The sequence below is a fragment of the Gymnoscopelus microlampas genome (assembly GCF_963454915.1).
Source record: "Gymnoscopelus microlampas genome assembly, chromosome: 21".
Taxonomy (NCBI): Eukaryota; Metazoa; Chordata; class Actinopteri; order Myctophiformes; family Myctophidae; genus Gymnoscopelus; species Gymnoscopelus microlampas.
In genome coordinates this window covers 42,588,584-42,613,946 of record NC_139958.1, presented here as the reverse complement: position 1 = coordinate 42,613,946, position 25,363 = coordinate 42,588,584, and the positions used below count along the sequence as shown (strand labels likewise).

Sequence of the window (25,363 nt, the reverse complement as noted above, 5' to 3'; positions counted from 1 at the left end):
AATGTACTCAAAGAACCAAAAGTAGAAAGCACTATGCAGAATGTCCCATTTCGCAAGTTATCAAATGTAGAAACATCTTTTGAAAATAGCAGATCTACCAGCTCACAATGCGTCGCATCGTGACACATTGTGAGCTTGTAGATTGGTTGAAGTGGTTAATGTACGTTTTGTAATAATAATCAAAATCTACAAAGTAACTAGTAACTTACGTTTTTAAATAATTGTAGTGGATTAAAAAGTACAATATTTGCCTCTGAGATGTAGTGGAGTAGAAGTAAAAGTACTGAAAATTGGAAACACTCCAGTAAAGTACTTGAGTAAATGTACTTAGTTACTTTACACCACTGTGCAGGTGTTCTAATGGTGTGAGGTTTACCTATAGATCCAGGTAGTTGTGTCAGAGCGTTGTTGGACAGCAGTAGGTCTTGCAGGTTTTCACATCCAGAGATCTGTTCGTCCACCATCTCCAGGTTGTTCTTGGACACGTCCATGTACGACAGCTGCTTCAGCATGCCCACACTCTGTGTGCACACACACACACACACACACACACACACACACACACCGAGTTTAACCATTAAGACCTGGAACGCATCTGTGTCACTTTAGATTTCTTTGGCTATTCAAAAATAGCAGATATACAAGCTCATAGCGCGGCACCGAGTGCCGCGCTATGAGCTTGTAGATCTGCTATTTTTGAAAAATCTTTAACATTTTTTTGATTAAAAAAAAAAAAATGTTAGGATTTAGAAAACATTTTTAAGAATCGCCTCAGGTCTTAATGGGTTAACATAATAAAAATATTATAAAATCATGATAATAGAAATATATTTTAAAAAACGTCCTAAAGATCTGGGGCCCTATTTTCGTACCAGTACCTTTACCCATTATCCCTAAACTTCTTTGCCATTTTTTAAAAACATTTTCAAATGGTTCAAATGGCCAATCTACAAGCTCACAACGTGTCGATGTACGTCTTAATAGATTAAAACAATGTGTTAAGCCCCAGGGTGTGTGTGTGTGTGTGTGTGTGTGTGTGTGTGTGCGTGCGCACGTTTGACGTCAGGACTTCACTACTCTATCTACTCTACAAGCTCACAAGGTGTCGATGTAGATAGGCTAGTTGAACTAGGTGAAAATGTTTTTAAAAATAATTAAAGAAATGGCAAAGAAGTTTAGGGATAATGGGTAAGGCACCGACGAAAATAGGGCCCCTAGTGCTAAAAGAGTCCAAAAACATGAATCCAGGTTAAATGTAGTTTCTCTCATCTCATTATGATGTGTTACAAATATCCACCTTACAGATTAAGACAGAGATTATACAAATCGCGACGCATTGCGTCATGCAAAAATCTCATATCTCCATATATGTTTTAATGCTTTTTTTCCTAAATGAATGTCCTACTGACCTACTCCATCATACTAGTGCAGGGGTAGGCAATTGAGATAAGCCTAGGGCCAATATCACTCCCAGACATTCCATCGCGGGCCGGGCCTCCCCGCGAACATGCACGCGCGCGCAGCGCGCGTGCATGTGGGTGCACAACACGCGGCGCAAAATTTTTCGGGTCTAATTCGGGTCTAACTCGGTCTAATTCGGGTCTTATTTGGGTCTAATTCGGTTCTGTTTGACCAATAATAAATCAACATTTTTTCCGGTTTAAATATCAGCACAGGCGATTTTTCTGGTGATTTTTTTTTTCTTCATTTTCCTCTAATCTAGCTATAAAATGTTATAAATCCTTTAAAATGCATCGTGTTTATGAGTGCATGATTTCAAAAGTGGGTTCAGGTTCTATGAAATAAGTATTTATAATTATTTTAACATTCATTTTGAATACTTTTTTTATAACACTTTTCAGTAAATCATTCATACTGTATCTTTCTGTATTTGGATATAATAGATATCGGTCTGATACTGTATAAAAATAAAATCCCTCCCCCCAAAAAAAAAATCAAAAAATATTTTTCTAAAAAAAAAAAAACATTTTTTTTTTTTTTTTCAAAATTATCTCACGGGCCAGATATTATTTCTGGGGGGCCAATTTCGGCCCGCGGGCCGCCTATTGCCGACCCCTGTACTAGTGTCACACAAAGGTTGCAAAAGAAATACTGATCTACAAGCTAGTTTTTGCTATTTATTTATTGAAGTGAAAGTGGTTAAGTGTGTATTGATCCAATGAAAAGCATTAACAAGAGCTTGTGACAAAATAATAACTACAATGGATCCGTTGGAACACAGGTTATGTTTTTCCCTCCCCATTTACAGAAAGGTTTGTACAGTACATACAAGGTTTCCACCCGACAGTGTGAGAGTGTTTGGTTTGAAGCCTGAGACGTGGTGAAAATATTTACAGAGAAAAGAGCAGGACAGAAGAGCTCAACCCTGGCTTATTAACACACACACACACACACACACACACACACACACACACACACACACACACACACACACACACACACACACACACACACACACACACACACACACACACACACACACACACACACACACACGCTTAAACACATTTTTTTAATCTATTAAGACCCGAGACCGATTGTACAAAATGCCTTCTAAATCAGTAGTTCTCACACTTTCAAGGTTTTTCAAAAATGTTCAAAAATAGCAGATGTACAAGCTGACATCATATTTGGGTACTCTAATACACCAAAGCAGAGAAGCTCTTTCAGTCTAAACCTGCCTGAAGATTCAAGACAACATTCTGTATTTAACACCTTATTTGTTTTTGGGTTCGTCAATGTGTTTGTTTAGGCTCTTTGCACAGCAGCCATATTGGAAAGAAATTGGGCCACTTCCTTCAAAGGTGTTACCAATGACACTAATGAAGGCTCCGTTCCATTTAGTGTAGCACAGTGGTTCTCAAACTTTTTAATTTCAAGGACCCCCATAACTCTGAGAGTGTACACATTTGTACACTCTCAGAGTTACACACCCATTTGGAACCATGAGGGTCCCTGGACCACACTTTGAGACCCACTGGCGTGGCAGAGTGTTTCCAGTGAGCCAACATGCACAATATCAGCACCCTGACTCTGTTTGACCAGAATGGAACAGAGCCTTCATTAGTATCATTGGTAAACACCTGAGAAGGAAGTAAGGAAGACGCCCTGTGTCTTTCCAATATGGCTGCTGTGCATAGAGTCCATTAACCTAGTAACCTTTAGCTGGTCCAGAGTGTGATTTTCCAGTGTGTGGTGTTGAAATGCTGGCAGCAGAGCTAATGGTTTCATTGTGACCCAGTTACACACAAACTGCTTGAGATTAAATGGCCCACAGGTTGAGACACGGCGCAACGCTTTGTGAGTTTGTAGATCTGCAATTTTCACTATTAACCCGTTAAAATCGGGAGAGCATTCGTGTCATTTTAGATTTAAGCTATATATAAAACTTAAAACAGTTCATAATAATAGCAGATATACAAGCTCAGGCCGTGTCACTTTGTGCCGCACTGCAAGCTTGTAGATCTGCTATTTTTGAAAATAGTAATATCTTGAAAGTATTTAGAATATATATATATATATTTTTAACGGGGGGGTCCTTGGAACGAAATTATTCAGAAGGCATTTGTAGTATCGGCCTCAGGTCTTAATGGGTTAAGTGGTCTTTCATAATGCGTTTCTTTTGGGGGGGGGGTCCCGGGGGAGACATCAAACTTATTTTTTGGGGTCTCGGGCAAAAAGCTTTGGGAACCACTTGGTCTAAGTCCCTGTTTATGGGTAGGGGCTGCGTATTGCAAAACACAACTGTGCGTCAAACTGTGTGTACGGGGGTGACTGTACATCGTAAACCCAGGCAAAAAACGTCAATCAATCAATCACTCAGTCAAAACCAGTGCTTTACGTACTCCAGGTAAAAATGTCAGTCTGTTCCCGTCCATCCACAGCTCCTTGATTCCTGTCAACTGCTCCAGGACCTCAGGCTGCAGAGACAGAGAGACAAGGTTACAAGTAGGTCTGTGTGTGTGTGTGTGTGTGTGTGTGTGTGTGTGTGTGTGTGTGTGTGTGTGTGTGTGTGTGTGTGTGTGCGCGTGCGTGCATGTGTGTGTGGGCAGGCTAAGAGTGGATTGGATTATAGGGCTACATTCACAGTCAAGCAAATTAATCACACAATGTATTCATTCCAGTGTAATATTAAGTGTCGTCGTTAGAAAAATGATTTACGTCGTACTTGAAACGTGTATACCGGTAGTATGCGTAGTATTAAGTATTTATAATCCCACCAGCAGTATATGAGGTTCATGCATCATACAAAGTTCAATTTAGCTGCGAAGAACTGGAGCAAACTCTGACAATTAAAGCCTTTTTAATAACAGGCTGCAGGCAAATAACGCTTCGATGTCAATACATCTTCATCATGGTTCAATTTAGCTATCGTTGTAGACAGAAAATTAAAACGTCTATATACAGTATGCAATCTGACTCTCCAAAGCAAGAAAGATGAAAAATTAATTTGTGGCACCCCCAAAGAGGTTTTGCCCACCTCCGAGGGAAACCTACCGCCAAAATGATAATCGAGGATGAGCTGTTACTTGCCTATCAACAAATCAATCACTAGGATTGCGGCCGATCACCTGCCCCTTCCAATGGTTTATGCCAGGGGTGTTCAAGAGGGGGTTTGGGACGCCCTGGGGGGTCCTCAAGAGTTACTACAGGGGGGCCGCCAAATCTTTGTGTGATATGATTGTTTTTGCATTAACCACTTGAACCCTAGCATCCCTATTCTGAGGGGAACATTAGCCGGAAATAGCCGATCTACAAGCTCACAACGCCTCGCGCTGCGAGGCGTTGTGAGCTTGTAGATCGGATATTTTTGGCAAAGAGGTATAGGTGTAGAGGGGAAAAAAGAGCAGACCAAGTAAAGAAAAAAAGTTTACTCTGAAACACAATTTTATACAATATAGAGGGGGTCCCTGTTTCATCTCTCTCTCAGCTAAGGGGTCCTTGGCCTGAAAAACATTGGAGACCCCTGGTTTATGCAAGAAACGTTACGGCATTCCACTCCCCCTACCCCTTCTAAAATATTTTTTTTTAAATCATTTTGTTAAATGGAGTTTCATTTACTCAGGCATAAGTCTTTTTCAAGATTTTTTTTTGGTTCATCAAGCAGTCAGAAATAACAGGAAAATGCATAGATTTCTTTGTCAAATAAGGGAACACGAGCTCATTGCGTTTGCATGGCGTCACGCGTAGTCAGTCACTCGCCAGAGGCACATTGTGAGCCAAGAGAAACCCTGGGAATGAGGAGATGGGGTCAATAAAGAGATGAATAACCAGATGACTCCGTGGTGAATTATATACCAGTGGTTTCTCACCCTTTTCTGGATCAGGGCCCACTTGGAAATCTCAAAAGTGGTCAGATGGGTGGGCCGCGTGCATTTTCAGAGCGTGTTTATTAACCATCAATGGACCGAAGCTCACAGTGAGCTTGTAGATCGGCTATTTTCAAATAGCCTAGGTATAAAATAGGGCTAAAGTGGTTAGTGTATGCTTTATAATGTAATAATTTATTTCTGCAAAGTAACTAAAGTTTTCAAATAATTGTAGTGGAGTAAAAGTACAATAGTTGTTTCATTACCATGTCATTTTTTTTTTTTACGATTAAAAACGTAGTATTTTGCCAATTATTTGGCAGGTTTAGAATCACAGAGTTATACCTAGCTACACAGTGTCACACAAACAAACAAAAAAGGTAGTTTGTGCGCGCCGATGGCCTAGTGGTTAAGCATACCACATTATATAGGCTCTAATCGCTGCAGACATTTGCTGCGCGTCACTTCCTGTCCCATGCACGGCACGGCATTTATAATCGTGACATTGGAGCCTTGCATACAGACTGATGGACACTCACCACTTCAGTGAACTCATTGCTCCCCAGGTCCAACCGCTCCAGCTGAGTAAGCTTGTGCATGCTTCTGCAGAGACGAGACACACACAGACATGTTAGAGCTCCCACACACACACACACACACACACACACACACACACACACACACACACACACACACACACACACACACACACACACACACACACACACACACACACACACACACACACACACACACACACACACACACACACACACACACACACACACACCATAGTCAGAAGACTCACCTCTTTGAACTCCACCTCACCCCCTAGCACTCACCTCTTCATACTCCACCTCACCCCATAGCACCCCCTAGCACTCACCTCTTCAGACTCCACCTCACCCCCTAGCACTCACCTCTTCAGACTCCACCTCACCCCCTAGCACTCACCTCTTCAGACTCCACCTCAGCCCCTAGCACTCACCTCTTCAGACTCCACCTCAGCCCCTAGCACTCACCTCTTCATACTCCACCTCACCCCTAGCACTCACCTCTTCAGACTCTTTCTCACCCCTAGCACTCACCTCTTCATACTCCACCTCACCCCCTAGCACTCACCTCTTCAGACTCCACCTCACCCCTAGCACTCACCTCTTCAGACTCCACCTCACCCCCTAGCACTCACCTCTTCAGACTCCACCTCACCCCTAGCACTCACCTCTTCATACTCCACCTCACCCCCTAGCACTCACCTCTTCAGACTCTTTCTCACCCCCTAGCACTCACCTCTTCAGACTCTTTCTCACCCCCCTAGCACTCACCTCTTCAGACTCTTTCTCACCCCCCTAGCACTCACCTCTTCAGACTCTTTCTCACCCCCTAGCGCTCACCTCTTCAGACTCCATTTCACCCCCTAGCACTCACCTCTTCAGACTCCACCTCACCCCCTAGCACTCACCTCTTCAGACTCCACCTCACCCCCTAGCACTCACCTCTTCAGACTCCACCTCACCCCCTAGCACTCACCTCTTCAGACTCCACCTCACCCCCTAGCACTCACCTCTTCATACTCCACCTCACCCCCTAGCACTCACCTCTTCAGACTCTTTCTCACCCCCTAGCACTCACCTCTTCAGACTCTTTCTCACCCCCCTAGCACTCACCTCTTCAGACTCTTTCTCACCCCCCTAGCACTCACCTCTTCAGACTCCATTTCACCCCCTAGCACTCACCTCTTCAGACTCCACCTCACCCCCTAGCACTCACCTCTTCAGACTCCACCTCACCCCCTAGCACTCACCTCTTCAGACTCCACCTCACCCCCTAGCACTCACCTCTTCAGACTCCACCTAATCCCCTTGAACTCCTCTCTCCTTGAATCCTGCCATCTTTGTTCAATAGATGCTAGTTTACAATACAGATATACTGTATCGTGGTCACTCTCTCACGTTTTTGTTGTAAATAATGTTATTTAGATAGCATGCTACACCGATGATCGTTTACCTGGTGTCCTATAGTTTCAAATGTACAGAATGTAATTTAAATAGTATGTTGTTTAGATAGATGCTAGGTTCATTGTTTAACTGGTGTCCTAGTTTCTATGAGGCACTACATCAGGGGAGGGCAACTTTGATGATGGAGAGGGCCACTATATTTCCACACACACTCCAGAGGGCCACATTGCATATACTGTCGGGCAGACGCGTCTTATCTCCGTATTTCAACTTTTTTTCGTGAATTAATGCTGTACTTCGCCATTCTGTCACACAAAAGTAGCAAAAATAGCAGATCTACAAGCTCAAAACGTGTCGCACTGCGACACACGCGTGAGCTAGTAGATCTGCTATTTTTGCTATTTTTGAATTGGAATCCTGAAAAGTGACATTTTTATTTAATTCCAAATGCATTTAGTTTTACTTATGTTAACTTTATGAACTTAAATACAAATACATTGGACATAAAAAAGGCAATAGCATTTTCATACTAGTCATTAAGCTACTATAGACTGAAGTAATTAAAGCGGGTCATATTTGCATGTTTGGAATTGTAACAGCTGAAATCAATAATATATCAGTATTCCCATAATAACCTGCGGACCTTCATTAAGTGAAGGTGGGGGCCGCATGTGGCCCCCGGGCCGCCAGTTGCCCATGTACGCACTACATTGTTCTCCCTGCACTCTGCTAACGTCTGATCTCACACTTGTGAGTCGCTCTGGATAAAGACTCAAGAGTGTCTGCTAAATGACTGAATTGAACTGAAATAAACCGTAAACTGTACGGCCGGACAGAATTAAAAGTAGGCTAGCGTGAGCTATTTTATGAGGAAAGCCACCAGAGATGTGGCCTTTGTGTTACTTTTAGGACGGAAGTGCAGGCTTTGTCTTTGACTTGTCCAAGGTGACTTTGTCTCCAAAATGAGGATCATAATGTTTGAGTTTTATGTTACGCCAGGGGAGAAATAAAACATGAATGAATGCATTTCCACGCTGCCAAGTTAGTGGTATCGTGGTTAGTGGTTTGAAGATTTGCTGCTCCATTCACTTCTTGTTTAACTTATTACTGAAAAAGGCCGTATCTCAGCTCCTGAGCATTTTTTTTTTACTATGTATTTTTGGGGGGGAGAGAGAGAGAGAGAGAGAGAGAGAGAGAGAGAGAGAGAGAGAGAGAGAGAGAGAGAGAGAGAGAGAGAGAGAGAGAGAGAGAGAGAGAGAGAGAGAGAGAGAGAGAGAGAGAGAGAGAGAGAGAGAGAGAGAGAGAGAGAGAGAGAGAGAGAGAGAGAGAGAGAGAGAGAGAGAGAGAGAGAGAGAGAGATGCAGCAAAGACCGTCGGGAACGGGAGTCGAACCCGTGATGCGCTGGCAGGCCACATTAGAGCCTGAGTGCCCGGACCGCTAGGTCAGCAGTCCGGGCCGTGATGTCATGTCTTTCATCGAATTTCTCAAAGTCTTTCCACATAACGCAGGTCAAATTCTTACTATTCACTTCAGCTAAATGACTACATTCAGCTAATAGGCTCTATGCACAGCAGCCATATTATCACTTCCTTCACAGGTGTTACCAATGATACTAATGAAGGCTCTGTTCCATTTAGTCTAGCACAGTGGTTTCCACGACCCCCATAACTCTGAGAGTGTACAAATGGAACCAAATGGACCCTTACGGGTCCATTTGGTTCCATTTGTACACTCTCAGAGTTACACACCCGTAAGGGGGGCATTTGGAAGCCCATGGACCCCAACTGTAGACCCACTGGTGTAGCAGAGTGTTTCCAGTGAGCCAACATGCACAATATCAGCACCCTGACTCTGTTTGACCAGAATGGAACAGAGCCTTCATTAGTATCATTGGTAACACCTGTGAATGTCTTCATAATATGGCTGCTGTGAATAGAGCCTATTCGCTACAAGTACATGCGCTCCGACATGGGAGCGGACTCTCATGAGCGTACTATTTGCGAACGCACCCAGTGTGTGTGTGTGTGTGTGTGTGTGTGTGTGCACTCTACTGCTACGAGAACTTTGGACCCGGCAGTGCAGGCACACACGTGTTTGTTTACATGTGTGGAGATGCTTGTGTATCTGTCTGGCAACGGCCCCCACCATTAGTCCTTCCACTTTGTCAGCGTTCCAGAACCTTTAACCCATTACGACCGGGAACGCATCCGTGTCACGTTAGATTTCTTTGGTTATTAAAAAATAGCAGATATACGAGCTTGTAGTTCTGCTATTTATTTTTTTTATCATGAAAGTGTGTGCAAATCTTTGAATATGTATTTTTTAAAGCGAACATTTGTAACTCAAATCTTTGCTTCTGGGGGATTCGACAAATGTCTTCTAAATCCTAACAGTTTTATGAAAAAAACCTATGTTGCTATAATATCAGTGGTTCTCAAACTTTTTTTGATGTCAAGGACCTCCAAAATGACATGTATTTGTCCGCGGACCCCCATCTCAAAATAGGTTGTTCCAGGGACCCCCACCAGAAGCAAAGATTTGAGTTAAAATGTTCACTTAAAAAAAATATATGTGTATATATTCAAAGATTTGCACAGATTTTCACAATTTACCTTTTTTTTTTGCCATTTGCCATTTCTCAATAGCAGATCTACAAGCTCGTTGCGCGGCACTCGGTGCTTGTAGATCTGCTATTTTTTTTTCATAGCACAAAGAAATCTAAAAAAATGACACAGATGCGCTCCCGGTCTCAATGGGTTAACAGGTCTGGCCTCCGTCACGTAAACAACTCCCTAGAGAGGATCTGCTCTGCTGTGCGTTGCTAACACAACACTGCACCGGGGATCAGGGGGTTCCCGAACCTTTTTGGCTCACCCGAAAACCGCTGTTGTCGGGCAGAAACCTCTCGTCTTCCTATTCCTAACGTTTTTGTGCAAAAGCATCAAAAGTAGCAGATCTACAAGCTCGAAACGCGGCCGCGTTTCGAGCTTGTAGATCTGCTACTTTTGAATTTGAATCCGGAAAAAGCGACTGTTCTGGAGATGTGAGGTTTGCACCCCGACGGAGACGATAAATTCGATGTCTCCCCCGGGGAAACCAAACTAGTGAAAAAATAGCAGACCTGCAAGCTCACAACACGTTGCGGACCAGGGGGCAAAAATCCTCCTTGAAGCTCACTTCTGGGTTCTTGCTCAGCATGCCTGTTCCTATTAACCCATTGAGACCTGAAACCGATTCTACATGTCTCCTAAATCCCAACAGTATTCTGAAAAACATGTGTTTCTATATCAGTGGTGCTCAAACTTTTTCATGTCAAGGACCCCCAAAATTATGTGTATTTGGCCGCGGACCCCCATCTAAAATATTTTGTTCCATGAACCCCAGAAACAAAGATTTTAGTTAAAAAATGTCGCTTTAAAAAATATATATATTTCAAAGATTTGCACACATTTCCACGTTTTTTCAAAAATAGCAGATCTACAAGCTCGTAGCGCGGCACTCGGTGCCGCGCTATGAGCTTGTAGATCTGCTATTTTTGAATAGCCCAAAGATTAAAATAATGCTTTTTAGCTCAAATCTAAAAATGACACACTTCCAGGTCTTAATGGGTTAATGGCCCAGCAGATGTCGCTACTTCACCTTCCACCGGTTGCAATACTATTATAATTTCAATAGAGGTCAATGAGGTTTTGGGCAAAACCTCACACTTGATTTTATTACCTTAGTAAACAATGTCGTAAACACTTTGTTTTCAATCGCTAGTTTAACGTATTTTTTAAATCATCATGATAATGCGTTTAGTGAATTAATTAAAATGAATGATAAAGTAGGGTATGTTTCTAGGGTTTACAATGGTTCTACCGAGTGAGGACCCGCCCTCGCTGCGGTTGCAGCCAATAGCATTCATTTCCCGTTGCATTTCGGACCGGATATGGAAAGAAAAATAGGCTTCATTTACGGTCTATAGAAACCAACCGTTGTCCATATTTTGTTACGGCCTACGGTTGCAGACTATATGGCCCATATGTTGTGGCTAATGTAATTGGAATGCAGTTTGCACTAATTGAGCCATGTTGCACCTTCAGGTAGTTTAGTTTAGTTTTTTAATATAGAATGTTAGATTATTTTTATTTACCAAACATTTAGATTTGTATTTCTTAATTTTGAAAATATTTTTGTTTATTTTATCATTTTCATTTAAAGGTTGGAAACGAAAACACGCGAGGCATAAAAATGGGTTCTCGACCCACTGCACTAGAACAAACCTGATAGGTTGATAGATAGATAGGCTTAAAGGGAGAAAAAAAACTATAAATGGCAGAGGATAGAGAGAAAAGCCAGAGAAAAAGAAGATATGAAAAGACTAGGTGAGTAAGAGCAAATGAAGGAGCCAGGGAATGTCAGAGAGAGAGACCGTCACACCTAAGCACATGGGAGATGAAAGACATTTCTTTCTCAAACAATGACGTGTCTTTGTAGTGCGACGGAAATGCGTAGCCTTATAAAATCCGGAATAATGGCCCGAGTCTACCTGAGAAGAGCTACGGATAGAACCTGTCACAGCAGGCAGCTCACAATCAAAGTAGTGTCGATGTCGGACAAAAAAACGTGTATCTCCATAGCTAAACTTTCATATGTTTTTTCGTAAATGAACGCCCTATTTCGTCTTACAGTGTCGCAACAAAAGTGGCAAAAATAGCGGATCTACAAGCTCAAAACGTGTTGCATCAAACGGCGCGCTTTGAGCTATTTTTGTATTTGAATCCTGAAATGTAATAGTTTTTGGACATATGAGCTTTCCACCCGACAGCATAGTTATGTAACACTGGAATTCAACACTACACTGAGGGGTGTGTGTGTGTGTGTGTGTGTGTGTGTGTGTGTGTGTGTGTGTGTGTGTGCGCGTGTGTGAGAGAGTGAAACCGAGGCAGGGAGAGGCAAGGAGAGAGATAAGAGAACAGAACTGGCAGGGTTATTAAGAAAAAAGAAAAGAAAAAAAAGGGAAAAGCAGAGTGAAAAAGGAGAGTGCAAGGAGAGGGAGAATACACAGCTTAAGGAGAGAGTAACCAACACGCTTGTCATATCAACACACTGCGGTTTAGTTTGTTGTGAAAACACACTAGCGCGGCGCGTTGTTTGATGTGGGCTAAACATGTACGACAACATGCGGCGCGAGAGACGAAGACTTACTTTGGTAACATCTTTAACTGGTTCTCTCTCAGCTCCAAGATCTGTAGTTTAGTCAACCTGTAGGGAGAGGACACGGAACAGTGTTAAAAACCGGACTGTGTGATAATTGTGTCACAAGTGGTGCATGGTGATACGGACAAAATATCACTACGTTATCATATTATGACCATGTATAAATGCAGAATATATTATTTCAAACATAAAAAAAAGGCTATTTTTGTTATTTCTGGAGAAATAGTACAAAATAGCACTTTTACACTGATTAAAACATTGACATTTATGTCATATCACAACATACAGTAAGTTGCAATATCCAAAATCCCAGACAATATTTTTTGGGTGAATCTTCCCCTATTTTCATCAAATGTTTGCCTTTGATGACATGGTTGAAAGAGGTTAAACACGCGTTACTTATATACTGTGTAAACCGAGGGTCTTCAAAGGTTTTCAGGCCAAGGACCCCTTAGGTGAGAGAGAAATGAAGCAGGGACCCCCCCCCCGGGACCCCCCCCCCCCCCCCCCCACTACATATTGTATAAAAAGATGTTGCAGATTAAACTTTTTCATACATTTCATAGATAGCATCATAGACTGTCAGTGCTGTGTAATTAACCCTCAACAGTAACTTACAGAGCCAAACTTGATGTTTGGCTCTGTAAGCTCGGCTATTTTGCCGAGCATGTAGATTTCGGCTAATGTTCCCCTCAGAAGAGGGATGCTAGGGTTCAAGTGGTTAAAAAACTCCTATCACACAAAGATTTGGTGGCCCCCCAGTAGTAATTCTGAGGACCCCCTAGGGATCCCGGACCCCCTATTGAAGACCTGTGCTGTAAATTAACACATCGGGTGCCAAACACGGTCTGAACCGTGTGTTTACATAGTGGCGGTTCCGAAGCTTCGGTGCCGAACACGGTCTGAACCGTGATTTCAGTCTTTTTGTTTTTTTCGTTTTTTCTCCGCGCGGGCGGGGCTAGAGCAGCTCTGGGAGCACCCATTGAAATCCTGCGAAGGAAGTGCCAGATCGCTCACCGGAAACCGGAAACCCGATGTGTTAAGAAGAGATTTATCAGAAGATATCATCACTGTCATGTCCAAAACGGCTACTTAAAAAAAAAAAAAAAAAAACTAACCTCCGTTCCAATGGATCCAATATAGTTATTATTTAGTAACAACCTCTTGTTAATATACTTGTCATTGGTTCAATATTTATAAAACCCACAGAGTCAGTTAACCACTTTCACTTAGCCCATTAAGACCTGAGGCAATTCTTACAAAAAATCTAAACCCTAAAAGTTTTTGGAAAAAAAATCAAAAAAATATTTTTTCAATATTTTTCAAAAATAGCCGATCTACAAGCTCATAGCACGGCACTCGGTGCCGCGCTATGAGCTTGTATATCTGCTATTTTCGAATAGCCAAAGAAATCTAAAGTGACACAGATGCGTTCCAGGTCACCAAAATCTACAAGCTCAAAACGCGATGCATTGTGAACTTGTAGATCTGCCGTTTTTGTGCTACTTTCGTGTGTGCTGCGAAGTAGAGCATTCATTTACGGATCTTTTAAGTTTACATCTGGAGATACATGGTTGCTGCGCGTCAGCGACGATATGATTGATGGCATCATGCGTAGTTGTCTTTAGAGGCAGACAGAGTGGGAGTCCAGTCTGTTCTAATCTAATCAGGAATGTCAGAGCGTTTTCACACACAAAGTGAAGTCAGTCTCCTCATTTCATTTCTGACCCTTCCTCACACTTACTCTTAAAGCGATAAACACATATTCCTATCATGTCTAGTGTATAGCCGTACCCTGTGCAATAGGCCTCTATGCACAGCAGCCATAATTGGAAAGACATTCCTTATTTCCTGCACAGGTGATACCAATGATACTAATGAAGGCTCTGTTCCATTCTGGTCAAACAGAGTCAGGGTGCTGATATTGTGCATTTTGGCTCACTGTGGAAACACTCTGCCACGGCAGTGGGTCTCAAATTGGGTCCGGGGACCCCCATGGTTCCTTGAGGGGGTCCAAAATGTGTAACTCTGAGAGTGTCCATTTGGTTCCATTTGTACACTCTCAAACTCTGCTATGGGGGTCCTTGAATTTGAGAACCACTGTGCTAAACTAAATGGAACAGAGCCTTCATTAGTGTCATTGGCCAAATGAGGCCACATTTCTTTCCAATGTGGCTGCTGTGCATAGAGCCTATTGGGGAGGAAAATGGGTAAAAAAAAAGGCAGAACAAAAACAAAAAAAACAAGTCAAGCCTATTCAAATGAGCACAGTGCGACCTCGCGGGTCCAGCGAGAACGCAGGCACTGTGTCGCTCCTAGTCAGAAAAAGCCCTTTAACGCAGCTTGACCTTTTAATGGCTAAAGAACGACATTCTTTACCTGCCAAAGCTGGCTGGCAGGAACTCCAGGAAGGCATCGTTCAGGTACAGCTGTGTCAGACTGAGGAGCTGTGTGAATCCCTCTGGTAACCTGATGACACACACACACACACACACACACACACACACACACACACACACACACACACACGTTGAGAATACTGTACTCGTGAGGACATCCAACATTTTAGGTGCTGCAACACGTTGTGAGCTTGAAATTGGCACGCTCTAATTTCAAACCCCTAAACCTAACCTCAAAATGTCTAATCCTGAACCTAACCCCAACCTGAATATTTTTCTAATGGTAAACGTTATCTCTAAAAAACTTTTTTCAACCATTAAACCACCCTTTATCTTGTGAGGACCAGGACAATGGTGCCTAACAACGTCTGTTTCTCAAAGTGTACTATACACCCACACACACACAACAGGGAGTAAAGTACTAGCTCCAATCGGAACCTCTCCCTCCGCTGTATAGCTCCGAGATGAGGTCCCACATAGCTCGGTGCCTGCCGGGGGTGACATCGGCGAATATTTTTCACTATGCACGATTCTTACCCTTTTCCGCACATCGTATCCAAAAAGTAAAGGTTTTCTGCCCTGGCTCTCAGATGTTTTAACTTTTAGCGGAAAAGAAAATCGAACTGACAAGTTGAAAACACGCGTTTAAATCGCTTATTTAGTCCGCCTGTGGCATGTTTTCCCAATGCAATCTTACGGGAGCAGTATGCGCATGCGGACGGGGGTTGACTGGCCACAGGCCGACTAAACAAGCGATTTAAACACTTGTTTCAACTCGTCAGTTAGATTTTCTTTTCCGCTAAAAGTTAAAACATCCGAGAGCAGGAAGAATACCTTTACTTTTTGTATACGATGTGCGGAAAAAGGTAAGAATCATGCATAGTGGACAATATTCGTCGATGTCATCCCCCACACAAGCACCGAGCTATATGGAGCCTCATCTCGGAGCTATATAGCGGTGCGAGAGGTTCCAAATGGGGCTGGTGAAGTACTAGCATCACATTCAAACAAATAAGTTGCAAAGAATGAAACCATAGAGTAAATCCTCATTGTGTTAAGGGATGAGAAGTGGGCAGTACTCACTTGGATATAGGATTGACGCTGGCTTCTACCACAGCTAATACTTTGCAGTTTTTGATGTTTTCCGGAAACTCCTGGATACCTAGTTGTTTAAAACACACACACACAAAAAAAACATGTATTCAGTTCTTTTAGATCTCAAAGTGCGGTCCAGGAACCCTCAGGGTTCCGTGAGGGGGATCCAAATGGACATTTACAGGTCTGTAACTCTGAGAGGGTACAAATGGATTTGTACCCTCTCAAGAGTTATGGGGGTCCTTAAAATTACAAAGGTTTGAGAACCACTGTTTCAGATGATCAAAGAAAATGAAATCCTGATACATAAAGTCTGTTTCATAGCTTCATAACTTCACTACCAGAGGAGGTAAGAGCGGCCGCTTATTGGGACTCGGAAGGTTCCTGAGCCGATCTACAAGCTCACAACGCCGTAGATCGGCTATTTTCGGCTCACAGCAAGGTATAAATCAGGCATTATGACACCAACAAGGCCTGCCGACATACATTTTAGCCGACTACATCAACTGTAGATTTAGTCGACTAAAATCTTATATTTAGTGAACTAAAACTAGAGTGTGTGTGTGTGTGTGTGTCTACATCAGTGGTTCTCAAACTTTTTCATGTCAAGGACCCCAAATAGACGCTTATTACCCCACGGACCCCCATTTGAAAAGATAAGCCAGGACCCCAATAAGAGAAGGTTTTTATGGCTCTCTAGCAGTGATTCTCAACCATTTTAATTTCAAGGACCCCCAGTTTAACATGCATTAGGCTACGGACCTCCATTTAATGGCATTTATACCTCTGGGACCCCAATTCATATTGTAAAATCAATGTTAATTTAACTCTGAGAGTGTACAAATGGAACCAAATGGACCCGTTAGGGTCCATTTGGTTCCATTGGGTACACTCTCAGAGTTACAGAACCATAAGGGTCCATTTGGTTCCTGTCCATCATTTAGCTGGGGACCCCCTGGAACCCCCTCAAGTACCCCTAGGGGTCCCCGGACCCCACTTTGAGAACCAATGGTCTACATGATGTGAAGTCATTATGACAGATTAAACACAGGTCACGAGAGAGACAAACAGGTGGCAGTATATTTCCATATTCAGTGAGTGATTCGGAACAAGTCAAACAGGAAGGCTGTGTGTGTTTGTGTGCGCGCGTGCGAGAGAATTGTGTATGGCCTTGAGTGTGCATCACTGTTTTGCATCTTTCCTCTCTGTCCACAACCACAGTGCTGGGGAGAGAGAGAGAGAGAGAGAGACGGAGAGAGAGAGATAGACATACAGACAGAGACAGACGAGAGAGACACAAACAGAGACAGAAACAGACAGACAACAACCACAGCGCTGGGGCTGTCACGTTCAGAGAGTGAGACGGAGAGAGACAGACAGACAGACAACCACAGTGCTAGAGAGAGAGAGACAGACAGACGGAAAGAGACAGACACTGTGAGAACCACAGTGCTAGAGCTGCCATGTTCACACACACACAGAGAGAGAGAGAGAGAGAGAGAGAGAGAGAGAGAGAGAGAGAGAGAGAGAGAGAGAGAGAGAGAGAGAGAGAGAGAGAGAGAGAGAGAGAGAGAGAGAGAGAGAGAGAGAGAGAGAGAGAGAGAGAGAGAGAGAGAGAGAGAGAGAGAGAGAGAGAGAGAGAGAGAGAGAGAGAGAGAGAGAGAGAGAGAGAGAGAGAGAGAGAGAGAGAGAGAGAGAGAGAGAGAGAGAGAGAGAGAGAGAGAGAGAGAGAGAGAGAGAGAGAGAGAGAGAGAGAGAGAGAGAGAGAGAGAGAGAGAGAGAGAGAGAGAGAGAGAGCAACCACAGTGCTGTAGCTGTCACGTTCACACAGAGTGAGAGAGAGAGAGAACCAGACCTCAACACTCCAGTGACATTGTGCAAGTTGTCACCACACATCCGCAGTACGTCAACTAAAGCAGACGGGGAGAGGTTTACTTGCACCCACTTTGTTTTGTGTCCATAACACTTAAGCACAGAGTGCTCTGTGAAGCCGGCTAAGCTGCTTTGAATGTCAACACCACGGAGTGTACACACACTACAGCTCTGGTGCAAAAAGGGGGGGAAAAAACACTCTGGTTATCACCTACTTCAACACTTGTTTGATTTACTCTTCCCCTTCCGATAATATCAGTCTGGTATCGGATATATCGTTGGTGTCGGGCAGAAACCTCTTATCTCTGTTTTTCTTAACCCATTAAGACCTGAGGCGATTCTTTAAAAAAAAATCTAAATCCTAACAGTTTTTTTGTTTTGTTTTTTAAATCAAAAAAATGTTTTTTTGAAGATTTTTCAAAAATAGCAGATCTACAAGCTCATAGCGCGGCACTCGGTGCCGCGCTATGAGCTTGTATATCTGCTATTTTTCAATAGCCAAAGATCTGCTACTTTTGCTATTTTTGTTAACTGTTCAGGACATAATTATGAGGTTTCCACCCGACAAAGACGATGTCGACCATTATTTGAATTTTGAATAAGATGACAACAGTAAGCTGCCATTATGCAGCTGATGTGTCTCCATTTCGATCAACTTTCCACTTGGTGTCACTATTTTGGGTATATCATCGTAGGTGAACATTTTCAAAAGTAAAAAACGAAAAAAGAAAAAAAATCAAAAATCATTTTAGGTACTTCTAAGTAGAATAGATGTTGCACTTTCTGACAAAATATCGTTGAAAACATCGCAAATCGGTTGGCTCGGACTGTCTAGAATCACGGTCGGCATCGGAACCATATATATTCTTTATTTATCTAGGCTACTTGCCTCGTGAAGAAGACTTTTGCTCAGGATATAGAGTCTCTGTACTATTCGGAATCACCATAAGTGCATCTGTGTTCAACAAATGCCTTTTTATAGAGACCAGTACAGAGGCGTGTTGGGTTATAATATGTATTTCTTTGAAGATGAGTAAGTGTTATTATTATCATTCTTTTAACCACTTGAATCCCAGCATCCGTATTGTGGGGAAAGCATTCGCTGAAAATAGCCGACCGACAAGCTCACAACGCGTCGCAAAGCGCCATTTTGCATTTTCTTCAAAACAGACTTTTTGCTACTACTCCTAAACGTTTTTTTTTCCGATCTACCATCTTTGTTGCAGAATGCAACAAACCATGTTTGTTTATGTTTCAGATCAGAGTACAGCCTGAACTCCTTATTTGGGTAAGAGTGATGTCATATTTGATGAGGTGAGATTCAACGCAGCTGAGCTTCATAAAAGCTGGTTCCACAGAGTGCAAGAGGCATTAGCTTGAGTGTGGAAAAACCAAACTCATCCGAGAGATGGAGAAACTGTGTGATGCTGAGCTGAGGAGGATGCAGCAATATGTAGTAGATGTAACTCTGGACCCTGATACAGCAAATCCCTTTCTCATCCTGTCTGAGGATGGAAAACAAGTGAGTCATGGAAACATGAAGAAGAAAGTCCCAGAAAACAAAGAGAGGTTCTCTCGATGTTCCAATGTCTTAGGAAAACAAAGCTTCTCCTCAGGAAAGTTCTATTATGAGGTTCAGGTTAAAGGGAAACCTGGCTGGGATTTAGGACTGGCCAGAGAGTCCATCAACAGGAAGGGAGACATCTGTCTGGGTCCCGACAATGGTTACTGGACTATATGGTTGAGGAATGGAAATGAGTTCAAGGCTCTTGCCGGCCCCGGTGTCCTCCTCCCTGTCAGAGAGGAGGTCCAGAAAGTGGGAGTGTTTGTGGATTATGAGGAGGGTCTGGTCTCCTTTTATGATGTGGAGGCCAGAGTACATCTCTACTCTTTCACTGGCTGCACCTTCACTGAGAAACTATATCCTTACTTTGGTGTTGATTTTAATGCCGATAACTCTGCTCCGCTGATCATCTCTCCTGTCAATCACATTGATTAGACTAAAACATGATCTGCGCCCCCCGGCTGTTACGGCCTGGCGGAGACAGAAAATAAACGGGTACGGCAGAGGTCTCGTGTTGGAGCCATTAACTCCTTTCATACAGAGATCCCACAATATTGCCGTGAAGACGATCTGGCACTACGCAGGCTTTGCTTTTCTACACACGGTGCCAAACAAGCCCGACTTTCTGAAATCAGAGGAGTGACGATGTAAAGGAGCTGACACCAAGCCGAAAAATACGGACGAAGGGAGGAGCCGTGACGTCTGGATATCACAAACATGGACTTGTACTCTTAGATCACATTTCTAAGTTAACTAAACGCAAAAGTATAGCCGTATCCAGTTTTTAGCCAATAATTGTGCAAATTGCGATTGAAATAACTCGTGTACGCATGTGTGCACATGCGCGTGAGGTAGCGCTCCACTAGTTCCACAGTACACCCCTGCAAATAAAAGCGAAACAAAAAATAAAACGAAAATTGCACTCACTGTTCTTGCTAACGTCGAGCTCCCTGAGGTTGACGAGGTTTGCGATGGCCGCCGGCAACACGGTGAGGTCGTTATCGGGCATGCTCAGTCGCTGCAGCAACTGGCAGTTGAACAGTTGCTGGGAGACGAGAGGAAACAAACACACAAACCATTAATGGAGACATTCTGGGCATGGTCACGATTTGCTAAACTTTTCAAGAATGTCCTAAAATTGCAAAGAATTGCAGATCGACAAGCGATGCAATTTGACACAGTGTGAGCTTGTACATCGGATATTTTCACTATGCATGGTACAGCGAGGTAGGTATATATCGTTGCAGTCGGGTATCTCCAGTTTTCTCCATTTGGTAGATAAAAAAGAACGCACCAAGTACAGTGCAACTCAGGTCGGTTTTACTTAGGACAGAGGGTGTTAAAATGGTTAAACTGAAGTGTTACATTAGTGTTTTACTGTTTTAAGTGAAATAATTATCACAGTATTCTGCAGCACACCTGAGACTTGCGTAACGGCACCCTAGGGTGCCACAACAGCACCCACTTTGAGAAACCACTGCTGTAAAGGGGCTTCCCTTACTTTGGGCAGCTTCTCCTTTTCCAAAAAAAAAAATCACACCCTGTGTGAAGAGAGTGGTGCCTTTGATGAGCCCCGTATTGATGTTGTCATCAATGTTTGTTTATTGGACAGACATACATACATACATACGGACACACGGACAAAGCCAGATATAGGAGTGGTTGGCACCACTCAAAAATGTATTTAGAAAATATATCATTTATAGTTAGGCTTAAGAGGTTTAGGAAATGCCTGCAGATCTACAAGCTCATAGCACGGCACCCGCGCTATGAGCTTGTAGATCTGCTATTTTTGACCAGCCAAAGAAATCTTAAAATGACACCGATGCGTTCCCGGTGGTCTTAATGGGTGAAAAAAAACTCATGTTCTTCATGTTTTTTTTTTCCCGGGTAACTTTGGCGCCCTTACTTTGGGCAGCTCCTCGATCTGGTTGGCGTCGAGGTAGAGCTCCTGCAGGGTCTTCTCGAAGCTGAAGATCTCCTTGGGCACGTTCTCCAGGCTGCAGTGGGAGTAGTCCAGTGAGGTGACCGCCTCCTCCTCCCCGCGGAGGCAGCGGCACGGCACCAGGCGAACGAAGAGGCTCCGCTTGGACATTCTCAGGCACTGGCAACCAGAGAGAGAGAGAGAGAGAGAGAAAACACTCAGGGTTAATCAGGCGGCAAGCAACCTCCGCTGGATTTCATTTGAAGCCCACTTCCTGACTCTCTTTAACCCTTTAAGATCTGAGGGTCCGATTCTGCGAAATGTCTTCTAAATCCTAACGGTTTTCTGAAAAACGTATGTTTCTATATCAGTGGTTTTCAAACTTTTTCATGTCAAGGACCCCCAAAATGATATGTACTTGGCCGCGGACGCCCATATTAAAATATTTTGTTCCAGGGACCCCCCAGAAGCAAAGATTTGAAATAAAAATGTTCGCTTTAAAAGAATATATATTCTAAGATTTGCACACATTTTCTTTTTTTTTCAAAAATAGCAGATCTACAAGCTCGTAGCACGGCACTCGGTGACTATGATAATGTAGGGTATGTTTCTAGGGTTTCTACTGGTTCCACCGAGTGCAGACCCCCTCCCTCGCTGCGGCTTCAGCCAATAGCAGTCGTTTCCGGTTCATTTTCGGGACCGAAAGTTCAAAGATGGCAGATTTGGATTCGCCGAAAAAGTGGCTTAAAAAAATCTATAGAAACGAATGGGGCTTCCTTCGTCCACATTTTTTTTACAGTCTATGGGATTAATGCAGTGTTCATTTTGTTGGCAGAACATTTTTCACTGACGAAAACTAAATAAAAACTAAGCTATATGATGACTAAAACTGTGACTAAAGGAGGACTTGGTGGACAAGAGATCCAGTAGAACTAAAATAAGTAATTTTATGCTTCTGAAAAGCAGATCTACAAGATCTACAAGCTAATCTCACAACGCGTCGCAGACGCGTTGTGAGATTGCTATTTTTGGCACATAGCTAAGTATAAATCAGGCATTATTTACAACGCCATCAAGGCCTGCCAACATAGACCCTAGTCGAATAAATCAACTGTAGATTTAGTCGACTAAAACTAAACTAAAACTAAAACATTTGAGATGACTGAAATGTGACTAAAACGTAAAGGAATGTTATGCAAAATACTTGAATGAACAGAAGAAAGAACAAGATTTTTTTTTTCTTCATGTAAATTAACACCACACAATAAAACCCAATATGTTTAGTCACTGACTTCTCCCGAGCATGAATAACAAAGCTTCAGTACACCATGGAAGAATGGCTGACCGATTGAAAAGACCCCAAGTGTCTCTCCGTCTGCGTTAGAATGTCATTTCAAAGGCAGATGACCACTTCAACCTCCATTATAAAACCGCATTACAGCGTCAAATAGCACAATAGGTTTTTTCACAAAGACCAGACGCAACAACAATTGGCTTTTCAGTAACAACAGCAGCACTTCAGTGCCCGGGTCCCTTTAAAGAAATGTCACTTATTAGCCAGCATGATTTGCATACGGTATAAATTACCCTTTTTCGTCAGGCATACTGATGGGCACTCCCACCATCACCCAATGGAAATGCAGCTTACGGTTGCCGGCAGGCAGAAACCTTGTATCTACATTTTGTAGTTTTTTGTGAGCTTGCAGATCGGGTATTTTTTGCTATGTATGTAACATTTTGAAGGCTAAAGTTAAGGCGGTTTAAGTGTGTCTGTGGGATTTGTAAATATTGACCCAATGAAAAGTATTAACCCATTAAGACCTGAGGCGAAATGTTTTCTAAATCCTAAGTTAAAAAAGAAAAAAAAGTTCAAGATTTTTCAAAAATAGCAGATCTACAAGCTCATAGCGCGGCACTCGGTGCCGCGCTATGAGCTTGTATATCTGCTATTTTTGAATAGCCAAAGAAATCTAAAGTGACACAGATGCGTTCCAGGTATTAATGGGTTAAGAGCTTATGACAACATAATAATTACATTAGATAAAACATTTTTTACACTTCCTGAGTTTCCTAAGTAACAATTTTGGACATACAAGCTTTCCACCCCCATAGCAACTATAGAATACATCTAATTATGAATTCAAGTGAAAGGTTAAAAAAAGGAACAGGTTACGGTTTCAATACGTCAAACTTTGCGGTCGAATGCCTGAATGAAAAAGCCCAAAGGAAAATGTATCATAGAAAAACAATACATTCTGCTTTTCTCTCAAGGTTCTTAGTTTGAATACTGAGTTTTCTTTTTTTTTGAGAGTCTGGACTATTATGTAAATTAAACAGACTCTGCTGTTTTTGGAATGTCACCAAGTATGTGCTCAGTGGGCATAGCTAGCATGTCAACATACAGTACTATAGAGTATAGGCTTATTATGAATGTATGAATTGAAGAAGAGCACGCAATACTGTGAATGAGTTAACCTCTTGAAACCTAGTGTCGCTATTCTAGGTATGTCATACATAAACTCATAATAGGCATACATTTGGTGAGAACAGGCAAACATTAGGTGAATATAGCAGATCTTCAAGCTCACGATGTGCCGACGTTGTGAGGATTTTATAAATGTTGAACCAATATATTAACAGTATTAACTAGAGCTTGTGGCTAAATAATAACTTTATTGGGTCCATTGGAACACAGATTTTCTTTTCTTCCATTTCCTGAAAACTTACGGTCTATGTTTTAAGACATACATGTTTTCCACCCGACAGCGTCCATGATTAAAATCTGTTTAAATCAGTGGTTCTCAAACCTTTTCATTTCAAGGACCCTCATATCTCTGAGAGTGTACAAAATGGAACCACGGGTCCATTTGGTTCCATTTGTCAGAGTTACAGTCCTGTAAGTCTATTTGGAACCCCCATGTTGGAACACCAGGGTCCCTGGACAGCACTTTGAGAACCACTGCATTAAATGGTTAAAGAGGATTTTTTTATTCCTAAAACACAAAGTCAACTCAAGAACAACAAGCAAATAAATCTTGTCATGTTATTGTGTATTATGAAGATCTGGCCTGAAACTGTGTTTGGGTTGGAAAACACAGTCTTGAGAAACTGTCTGTGCGGAGATGTTAAATCACCCTCCTGGGTTCTTTGAAATGAGCTAGAGGGACATGAGTATGATAGCCTGTGTGTGTGTGTGTGTGTGTGTGTGTGTGTGTGTGTGTGTGTGTGTGTGTGTGTGTGTGTGTGTGTGTGTGTACAGTGCTAACACACACATGGAATGTGCTCTGATCAACAGAGTCTTTGTTCTAGTGTGCGTAGCGTGCAGAGAATTTTTTTCATGTGTGCATGTCCACTGTCTCAAATCCAGCTACCTGTCTTCATTCTGTGACAGGCAGGAAAAATCACTTCATTTTACAGTTACGCACGCGCACACACACACACAAACACACACACGCGCGTGCGCTCGACCGATTACGTTTCTTCAGTGGCCAATGCCAATCTTTCGAGAATAGGAAAGGCTGATATATGGCCGATTATGTCTCTTTTTGCATAAAAAATATATATACAACATTAATAATGCGAAACAGTAAAACACTTAACTGAAAACAACAAGCAGGCAAGACCCTGGCAGGTCATTTTCTCCCACCAACAAACACATCTACAAGTTATGAACCTGTGTCTAGATGCACCAGTGCAAATGCTCATGGACGTAGAAAGCTGTGAGTGATGTTCTACAACTACAGAGGCAGAAAAAGGCCTTTTTTTTGGCCTACCTGTAAGCGGTAAAAAAATATAAAAAATAATAGGCAACTCTTAACTCTTTTTCAAATAAAATTGGCCGATGCCGATTAGTTAAATAAGGCAAATATTGGCACCAATATATATCGGTGGGCCGAAGCAACTTGAAGGTGCAGTGAGTGATAATATACAGTTGCACTTGAAATTATTCAGACCCCGCTGCAAATGAGGTTAAATTGCTAAATTCACAAACCGTCAGCAAGAACAATTTAAACAGCTC

General features: G+C 42.6%; 1 protein-coding gene across 3 annotated transcripts in view; it reads right to left on the bottom strand.

The window, feature by feature from the left end:
• erbin (erbb2 interacting protein) overlaps positions 1 to 25,363 on the bottom strand; it is a 124,628-nt gene that overhangs the window by 54,668 nt on the left and 44,597 nt on the right. For all 3 annotated transcript variants that reach the window (XM_084047421.1, XM_084047423.1, XM_084047422.1), the window contains exons 3-10: positions 21,331 to 21,525; positions 20,349 to 20,466; positions 15,974 to 16,052; positions 14,871 to 14,960; positions 12,480 to 12,536; positions 5,870 to 5,933; positions 3,867 to 3,941; positions 377 to 521 (exon numbers count right to left, since the gene is read on the bottom strand). In XM_084047421.1, the coding sequence (XP_083903547.1) occupies positions 377 to 521; positions 3,867 to 3,941; positions 5,870 to 5,933; positions 12,480 to 12,536; positions 14,871 to 14,960; positions 15,974 to 16,052; positions 20,349 to 20,466; positions 21,331 to 21,516 (814 nt within the window). In that variant the 5' untranslated portion in view covers positions 21,517 to 21,525. The remainder of the gene's footprint in view (positions 1 to 376; positions 522 to 3,866; positions 3,942 to 5,869; positions 5,934 to 12,479; positions 12,537 to 14,870; positions 14,961 to 15,973; positions 16,053 to 20,348; positions 20,467 to 21,330; positions 21,526 to 25,363) is intronic.